Source organism: Otolemur garnettii, unplaced genomic scaffold, assembly GCF_000181295.1.
Source record: "Otolemur garnettii isolate 467f Iridium unplaced genomic scaffold, OtoGar3 scaffold00170, whole genome shotgun sequence".
In the NCBI taxonomy this organism is placed as follows: domain Eukaryota; kingdom Metazoa; phylum Chordata; class Mammalia; order Primates; family Galagidae; genus Otolemur; species Otolemur garnettii.
In genome coordinates, this window is record NW_003852565.1 from 299,686 (window position 1) to 309,779 (window position 10,094).

The 10,094-nt window shown below is 45.4% G+C and overlaps 1 protein-coding gene across 1 annotated transcript in view; it reads right to left on the minus strand.

Annotated features, from left to right (window-relative positions):
- NIPA1 (non imprinted in Prader-Willi/Angelman syndrome 1) overlaps positions 1-10,094 on the minus strand; it is a 52,540-nt gene that overhangs the window by 16,992 nt on the left and 25,454 nt on the right. The window contains exons 2-3 of the mRNA XM_003800157.3: positions 3,847-3,894; positions 2,922-3,012 (exon numbers count right to left, since the gene is read on the minus strand). Of these exons, the coding sequence (XP_003800205.1) occupies positions 2,922-3,012; position 3,847 (92 nt within the window). The 5' untranslated portion in view covers positions 3,848-3,894. The remainder of the gene's footprint in view (positions 1-2,921; positions 3,013-3,846; positions 3,895-10,094) is intronic.

The window sequence follows — 10,094 nt, forward strand, 5'->3', positions numbered from 1 at the left end:
ATAGGCGCCGAGCCAAAAAAAAGGTTTTCTTAATAGCTATTATTAGAAATTTTGTTTTTAAAAATAGAAAAGATTAGGATTTTATTGAAGTTGTTATTTCAACACAAAAGGATTTTCTAACAATTCCATGCAAAATCACTACATAGTTAACGACACTCTTCTTTTCTTTTCTTTTCTTTTTTTTGAGACAAGAGTCTTACTTTGTCACCCTGGATAGAGTACTGTGGCATCCTAGCTCACAGCAACCTCCAACTCTTAGGCTCAAGCGATGCTCTTGCCTCAGTTTTTTCTATAAATAGTAGAGGACAGAGTCTCACTATGGCTCAGGTTGGTCTCAAACATGTGAACTCAGCAATCCACTCACCTCAGCCTTCCAAGTGCAGGGATTATAGACATGAGCCACCTCACCTGGTTTAATATTCAAAACTTTATTTATTTTTTATTTTTTATTTTTTTAGACAGGAGCCTCCAGCTGTCCCCCTGGGTAGAGTGCTGTGGTATCACAGCTCACAGCAACCTCCAACTCCTGGGCTCAAGCGAGTCTCCTGCCTCAGCCTCCCAGGTAGCTGAGACCACAGGCGCCCACCACAATGCCTGGCTGGTTTTTTTTGGTTGAAGCCATCATTCTTGTTTGGCAGCCTGGGCTGGATTCGAACCTGCCACCTTGGGTGTACGTGGCTGGCACCTTAACCACTTGAGCAACAGGCTCTGAGCCAATGTTCGAAACTTTAAAAGTAAGGTCACTTTACTTTTTCAAGGCAAAAATACATACATATTCTTCATAGAACATCTATAGTCTTCGGGCTTTATGTGTTCTCTTACTTCCCCGCATTGGTAAAAGGTGTGAATCGGGAAACGTAGGCTCAATTCAGTAAGTCACAGGACTGGTCATTCTCATTTTACTGGTGTCTAATACTCAAGATGCTCTTGGAACATGAATACCCAGGAGGAGGGCACAGCAGGCCCAGGTGTGTGCTGGATTATTTCCTTCAATCCTCATTTTACAGATATGGAAACTGAACCTCCTGAAAGACAGGATCATCACTGAACCTAAAACCACAAAGCAAATAAGAGAAAAAACCCTGGTCGTGCCATACCCATAAAGCCAAAATGCCCATCTTTTCCTTTATGCCACCATATCCCTGTGGCTAGACAGCCTTGTCCTCAAGGAACCTCAGTAATGGAGCTGGGGAAAGAAGCCACGTCACTCACAGTACCAACAAAACTTCTAAGAATGCACAGCTGGGGCCGGGCACGTGGCTCACACCTATAATTCCAGCACCCTGGGAGGCTGAGGCAAGTGGATTACCTGAGCTCAGGGGTTCGAATGAGCCTGAGCAAGAGTGAGACCCAACGTCTAAAAAAAATAGCCAGGTGTTGTGGGGCACTTGTAGTCCCACCTATTTGGGAGGCTGAGGCAAGAGGATCACTTGAACCCAAGACTTGGAGGTTGCTGTGACTCCACGGCACTCTACCCAGGGTAACAAAGTGAAACTCTTTTTCAAAAACAAACACACAGGCGGTGTCTGTGGCTCAAAGGAACCCAGACCTGGCCAAAAACTGCAAAACAAAAACAAACAAACAAAACAAAACAAACTGGTGTTTCATTTTTCTTCCATCCTATCTCTGTGTATCGGTTTCTTCAAAGATAAAACAAAATATAAATAGGATTGCAAGAGGACAGATGTTGAACTATTTGATAAATGTTTCATAAAATCATTTTTGTAGAGCAGCACCTGTGGCTCAAGGAGTAGGGTGCCGGCCCCATGTACTGGACATGGCGGGTTCCAACCAGGCCCCGGCAAAAACAAAAAACAAAAAACAAAAACAAAAAACAAAAAAAACTGCAAAATAAAAAATCATTTTTGTAGTAAGCCAAGTTAACAAAGAGAGAATCCATTTGTGATATCCCGCAGTTGACAGCCGTCACACCCCACTCCTCCCTTTCCCCTTTGTCCCACATCTAGGTAACCTGACCAGAGAGTTTGTGTGTGCCCTTGGTCCCTGAAGGTCTTAGTTCCTTGGTACAGGCAGAAATTTCAAACCACGCAAGGTCTATTCTAAGTGTTTGAACCTCCACCACTCATCTAACTACAGTAAAAACTTAAAGCTTCCTCCCTCAGTAATGTAGCTGGGGAAATGTAATGTAATGTAATGTAGCTCACTCACAACCCTTTTAGGGAATCCATGTGCTGTTGACCGTGTGAGTCATAAACCCATTTCACATCCACTGGTGCCCACGTGTCACTTGTCTCACAAGGTGAGCGGTGGGGGACGCCCAGCACCCACACCCAGCAAGTGACACTAAGCACCAAATAAACACCAACTGACTCCTTCTGCTTAATGATTTCTCAGAATAACTTGTCATGCTGTCAGGAAGACTCTAGTCTCTAAGAAGTTTTCCAGGGCAAAGACCAGGAATGAGCGCATCAGATTCATCAGTAGGTATGAATGAGTCAGAATTTAAAATACACTACAGCAAACTTTTTTTTTTTTTTTAGAGACAGAGTTTTACTATGCAGCCCTCAGTAGAGTGCCATGGAGTCACAGCTCACAGCAACCTCCAACTCCTGGGCTTAGGCGATTCTCTTGCCTTAGCCTCCCGAGTAGCTGGGAGTACAGGTGCCCATCACAACGCCCAACTATTTTTTTAGTTGCAGTTTGGCTGGGGCCACGTTTGAACCCACCACCCTTGGTATATGGGGCCAGCACCCTACTCACTGAGCCATAGGTGCAACCCGACTACAACAAACTTCTAAAAGAACTGTATTTGAAGGGATAAAATTAAATGACAAAGTGGAATACTATTGATCTTCAGTTACAATTTTACTTTTTTTTTGACAGAACTATTATAAATGAAAAGCTTTTTTCAATATCTGAACTACATATTCAATACCAAAACACAGAATCTTAGCTCTCACCCAAACGGCACTCCAAGGGCACCCAGGGGCGTCACCAGGACCGTGGGGACTGCAGTGTAAGCCAGGAAATTTCCAATCTGGCCAACAGCCACTGTGAAGAAAATACAGACACACTACCTGCAGTCAGAGAGCTCTCTTTTAGTGCTGGTCACATAGTGGAATTCTGCAAGGTTCTCTTCTAACAGGGCTACTTCTTTTCCATTACTTGTGAGGAGTCAAATCTGGTGTGTCATTTGCACATTTAAGGGTCATGGCGGCAGATAGCAGCTCCACAGTATCCCTGGTCCAACCAGTCAGGACAGTAGATTCAGCCCCTCATCAAAATGCCCAGCCTACCCAGCAGTGTGCGTGGCACTGAGTATATTTCTACTGTCTTAACACATCCTTGTTTCAAGCCAGGAAGAACTTCCTGTGCCCCTTCACATGGCCTAAGATCTGCTCTAGTGTGGGTAGGTGGCCACAGTGATAGGCGGCTTCCTGCACAGGACCGTTCCCGGGGCTACACCCAGACAGAGCTTTTAAAGGAGCTCTTCAGTAGATGGAATCACTGCTGGTTAAGCTGTGTCTTGGCTAAAAGATGGCACATGACAGATAAACCACATAATGTTTCTGAAGTTTCTGATATAATTTCCCTTCATACATTTAGAGCTCTGAACTTTAATTGTATTATTTGCTTTTACATTATAGCACACCAACTTTGATCTGGTCTTAAAGTTGAGTCAAGAATCTCATGGTTCATCCTGTGGTTGGCCATCTTCTCCTTCTCAACATATTGAAGGACAGCAGAGGCGGGATGAGCCTGGGAAGGTGGGGAGCAGCACCCTCTTCTGGACCAACCTCATCTCAGCCCCTCTACCCTGCTCTGACAACGGACCTTAACAAAGAAAGAAAAAGACCAGACTGTCTGCCTCACAGGCATACTTACTAGCAATGGTGCCGGCCCACCACACAATGTCTGTTAGGTAGGAAGTGCCTGCAGAAGAATGAAAGAAAAAACGGTCAGGAGAGAGTGTTTACAGGTCACAGGGGTCAGCGAGCGACACATCCAAAAGAGAAACTTTATCTGAAAACTAAAATTGAAAAGAATTGAGTGCCATGCTGTTTATTCACCCTCTAAAGAATGTTTTGTTTAGTCTACAAGTAGCAACATGAGAGGCCAGGAAAAGTGTTCAAGACAAGATATTTTTGCTGCCAACACAAGCTGATCCAAATAAGCAAATGAGAGCTTTATAAATTGGCTTTCTGTGCCCCAATAAGTCACCGAGGACACACAGATACACTCCAGAACAGCTTTATGTGGCTCTCAAATGAGATTGGGTCTTTAAAGCCCAAATGTCTCATGCATTTACTGTAACCCATTTAAAAGATAATTTTATTATCATAGGGTTCAATGACTTCCTGCTTAAATAAGTTACTCAACCTTCATAAACTGTAAGCCTTCTGAGATGGCTCTGCTTTTAACCACTAGAGCACTAGAGCCTCAACCTCCCTTGACACCTTCACATTTCACAGGACACTTGCTGTGCCTGTCAGGGTAACGCCCCATCCTGATGTAGGATGTGAGGCCCTTACTACCCTATCTGTCCCTCCTCCTGTCCTCTGGGACAGGTGCTTAACAGGGAGAGTCTCCTCACCTTTGAGACACACTTGTGCCCTCCAGATATGTCAAAATGCTCCTAGTGTGAGAGGAATTTTTTTTTAAAACTGCATATTGAAGTACCTAATTCTAATCAGATGTTCTATGCATAATTCTCAGTATAAAACACAGTGATTAAGTATAAGAAACACAGGGGGCCAGGCTGGAGGATCAGAGCTATGAAACTAAACCAATGTGTAATAATAGAGTAGGAATGGTAAAGTTAGACTATGACCATTTAGCTGGGCACAGTGACTCACACTGGTAATCCTAGCACTCTGGGAGACTGAGGTGGGAGGATGGCTTGAACCCAGGAGTTCAAGACCAGCCTGAGCAAAAGAAAGAATCCCATCTCTACTAAAAATAGGAAAATCAGCCAAGTGTCACGGCAGGCACCCATAGTCCCAGCTACTCGGGAGGCTGACACAAGAAGATCACTTGAGGCCAGGGGTTTGAGGTTGCTGTAAGCTATAACGCCATGGCATTCTACCCAGAGTGACAGAGTGAGACTCTGCCTCAAAACAAACAAACAAACAAAGAAAAAAAGAATACCACCATTTGACTACCAAGAATAATCAATGGATACTAAAATAAATATGCTGAGGCAAGAGAATCACTTGAGCCCAAGAGTCTGAGGTTGCTGTGAGCTGTGACTCCAGAGCACTCTACTGAGGGTGACATAGTGAGACTCTGTCTCGAAAAAAAAAAAATTAGGGACGACGACTGTGGCTCAGTAGGTAGGGCACTGGCCCCATATACTGAGGGTGGTGGGTTCGAACCCGGCCCCGGCCAAACTGCAACAAAAAATAGCCGAGTGTTGTGGTGGGCTCCTGTAGTTCTAGCTACTCAGGAGGCTGAGGCAAGAGAATCACCTGGGCCCAGGAGTTGGAGGTTGCTGTGAGCTGTGATGACACTGTACTCTACCAAGGGCGACAAAGTGAGACTCTGTCTCTAAAAAAATTAAAAAAATAGATGTCAGTTTATGCAGGAACAGGACTGTCACAAGAGAAAAGGTCATCTTTTTTTTTTTTTTTTTTTTTTTTGAGACAGAGCCTCAAGCTGTCCCCCTGGGTAGAGTGCCGTGGCATTACAGCTCACAGCAACCTCCAACTCCTGGGCTCAAGCGAGTCTCCTGCCTCCGCCTCCCAAGTAGCTGGGACCACAGGCGCCCGCCACAACGCCCGGCTATTTTTTGGTTGCAGCTGTCATTGTTGTTTGGCGGGTCCGGGCTGGGGATTCGAACCCGCCACCTTAGGTGTACGTGGCTGGCGCCTTAGCCGGTTGAGCTATAGGCGCCGAGCCGAGAAAAGGTCATCTTTATGAGACACCTGGCAGACAGCAGCAGTGGGACAGACAGCATTGTAGCCTCTGAGGGAGGCACACGGAGGACACAGCAAAATATCTGTCACACTCCTACCAAACCAAAGTCTGAAACGAACCATGAGGACACGGGAGACAAATGCAGACTGTGGAAAAGCCTAAGAATCAGCTGGCCTGCACGCTTCAAAAACAGCAAGGTCATGGGAGACGGAGGAAGGCAGAGGAACCACTGTAGGTTAAAGGGAGCCAAAGAGACATGATAACGGAACACAACACATGGCGCCTGACTTCGAGAAAAAAAGGTGTTATAAAGGACTGATCTTCCTTACCTTTTAAGCCAAAATTAGGAAAAATTTTCTGCACCCAAAGGTACTAGACAAGTCAAATTTTTCTCTGTGTTGGTAGCTGCCCCACACAGTTGCTGCAGGTCAAGGTGAAGTCCGTGCATGTGGTCCCCAAGGGTGTCTTTCCAGGAGCCCCCTCTGCTCGACCCTGAAGGATGTGCATGGCCCTGTGAGCCCTTCCACCTGTCCTCATGGAGCGGGATGCCCCACAGTCCTTCCTCCTCCTTCAGCCAGTAGCTCAGACAGCCTGCATTCCACATTAGTCCTCAGCCCTGTCTAAAGTAGATATTTTTCTGGTACATCCAGAAACAACCGGGCTTCTTCACAGCTTCACCCTCAAGTATCACTGTTCCTGAAGCTCCTGGAGTGACTCAGTGGCACCTGAGGAGACGCTGGTGCACTCCGGCTGGGCCCAGCTTCTGTTGCTCTTCCAGCCCAGCCTCAGCAAGCCCGGGAGCGCCGGTAAACACTGAGAGGTTTGTTTGCATTGCCACACTCACGCCCCTCCTCACTCCTACACCTGGGTGGCAGTAGTGGCTAAGCTCCAGGGCGGGGGGGGGGGGCCCCTACCTGCCACCACACGGAAATTTTTTTGTGCTTATCATCTTTTGTTAGTGTTTGTGTATTTAATGTGTGGTCTGGGCCAATTCTTCTTCTTCCAGAGTGTGGTAGAGAAAATAAAAGGTTGGACACCCCTGCCTGGGCTCCTCTCCACATCAGAAACTGTGAGCTGTGAGGTTGTTGATAATGGTTAAGGCAAAAGACAATGATTCGTTTGTGCAAAGACAAAAGAGATTTCTAGGATGAAAATATCAACTGGCAGTGATACTGGCCAACCATGATTATGGCTTTTTTTTAGAAGACAGAGTATCCTCTGTCACCTCGGGTAGAGTGCTATGCCCTCAGCCTTGCTCATGGCAATCTTAAACTCAGGTGATCCTGCTGCCTCAGCATCCCGAGTAGCTGGGACTACATGTGCCCACCACAACACCCGGCTTATTTTTCTAGTTTTAGTAGAGATAGGGTCTCAAACTTGAACAGGCTGGACTCAAACTTCTGAGTTCAAGGGATCCCCTGCCTCAGTTTCCCAGAGTGCTGGGATGACAGGTGTAAGTCAACGCACCTAGCCAGATGTATGGCTTTTAATACTTTGCATTTACTATAAATGTGATCAGAAATGGCCTCAAAATACAGCTTTCTAGTATAAAAACACAGACAATCGTCCAGGTTATTTACCTTCTGATTATTCCAGAAAAAACTGCTTTCACTCACTGTGCTCCTAATAGCAATGACAGAAGTTGCTTCTAAAGCAAAACAAGAGTGGATCACTAGTTTTTTGCACATTAATGGTTTGACTTCAAGAATGTATAAAAAAGGCCGGGGGTGGTGGCTTGCACCTGTAATCCCAACACTTTGGAAGGCTGACACAGGTGGACCACCTGAGCTCAGGAGTTTGAGACCAGCCTGAGCAAGAGCAAGACTTTGTCTCTAAAAATAGCTGCCTATAATCCTAGCACCCTGGGAGGCCAAGGCAGGTGGATTACTTGAGCTCACCAGTTCGAGACCAGCCTGAGCAAAAGTGAGACCTTGTCTGTACCAAAAATAGAAATACTGAGGCAAGAAGGTTGATTGAACCTGAGTTGGAGTTTAGAGGTTGCTATGAGCTATGATACCATGGCACTCTATGCAGGGCAACAGCTTGAGACTCTATTTCAAAAAAAAAAAAAAAGAATGTCTAAAAAGATGTCACATAGTTTTTACAGAGTTCTTTAAAAAGAAGGACAAAGAATCAAGAAATACCCTTTCCTGACACCAACATAGCTAGCTGAAGCCATTAGCGAGAATGAATCTGAACACTGATATTCACCTACTTCCTAATGGACTTAATATATACATGAAGCTCTTCTGCATGCAGAATTTATTTTCCTAAAGAAATGGTCTGACAATCATGTAAAAGAATAGTTATAGGACTTACACTATCTGATTTTAAGATTTACTATAACTACACAATCAAGATAGTGTGGTACAGGAGTAAGTGCAGATACACACAGTGGACAGAACACAGCTCCGACAGGGGTGCACACGCGGCCAGTCAGGTCACACTGCAGCCTCCCTGCCATCTCAGATACACACAGTGGACAGAAAAGAGCTCCGACAGGGGTGCACACGCGGCCAGTCAGGTCACACTGCAGCCTCCCTGCCATCTCAGATACACACAGTGGACAGAACAGAGCTCCGACAGGGGTGCACATGTGGCCAGTCAGGTCACACTGCAGCCTCCCTGCCATCCGATGGTGAGTAAAGGCATCTCTTCAACACATGGTGCTAGAACAACTGGCTGCTGGGAGTAAAAATACTGAACGTTGATTATTTCATCCCTTAGACTATACCCCCAAATTAGCTCAAGAAGGCTCATGGACCTAAAGGCAACACTAAAGCTATGGAGCTCTGATAAGACACAAGCAGACGGCACAGCAACCTGTAGAGAAGCAAATGGAGTGCCTGAACCTGGGAGTTGGAAGTTGCTGTGAGCTATGATGATACTACGGCACTTTACCCCGGGTGACAGAGTGAGACTGTCTCAAAAATTAACAAAATAAAACCAACATGAAAAGACAAGCCACAGAGAAAATACTTGTCATCTCTATGTCTAACAAACTACTTTAAAATATCTTTAAAAAAATCTCTAAAATATATGTGTTTATATGTGGAAATTAAAGCTGTAGATACCCCCTGCCAATCAATCAGGTAAAGGCAGGCCTCAACATGACATGGGCAAGAGTCTTGAGAAGATTCCTCACAAGAGAGCATTTACAAGTACCCAATCAATCTGTAAAAGTTACTCAGTATCATAGGTATCCGGGAAATACAAGTTAAAATCACTATAAGGCTTGCAAGCCACATGCACCGGGGAACCCAGCATGGGCCTGCTAAACAATGACAACTACAACAAAAAAATAGCCGAGTGATGTGGCAGGTGCCTGTAGTTCCAGCTACTTGGGAGGCTGAGGCAAGAGAATCACTACAGCCCAGGAGTGTGAGGTTGCTGTGAGCTATAATGCTACAGCACTCTATCAGCAGCAAGAAAGTAAGACTCCGTCTCAAACAAAACAAAACAAAACAAAACCATTGCTCATGGCAACCTCAAGCTCTTGGGCTCAAGCAATACTCTTGCCTCAACCTCCCAAGTAGCTGGGCCTACAGGTACCTGCCACAATGACCAGCTATATTTAAAGATGGGGTCTTGCTCTGGCTCAGGCTGGTCTTGAACCTGTGAGCTCAGGGAATCCACCTGCCTCAGCTGGGATTACAGGTGTGAGTCACTGCACCCGCCCAACACACTGTACCTTCACAATCTGTGCAGCCTGCTCTATGTAATTATCCCTGAATATCAAAAAATAAGAAATGACTGACAATAGCTAAATTTCTTGACAGTGATGATGGTTTCACAGGCATATACTTATCTTCACACTCATGGAGATGTACATGAAATATGTACAGCTTTTTATGTCAATAGTCCCTCAGTAGTTTAAATAATTTCAAAACAATTTTAAAATTGTCTTAAGATAGGTATCTCACTTTCCCGGACTTTCTTTCTTTCTATAGTTTAAGATAAGAATAGAGGATGTGGCTTGGCGCCTGTGGCTCAAGTGGTTAAGGCATCAGCCACATATACCTAAGGTGGTGGGTTCAAATCCAGCCCAGGTCTGCCAAAAACAACGACAGCTGCAACCAAAAAAATAGCCAGGCGTTGTGGCAGGCGCCTGTGGTCCCAGCTACTTGGGAGGCAGAGGCAGGAGACTCGCTTGAGCCCAAGAGTTGGAGGTTGCTTGAGCTATGATGCCATGGTAATCTACCCAGGGGGACAGCTTG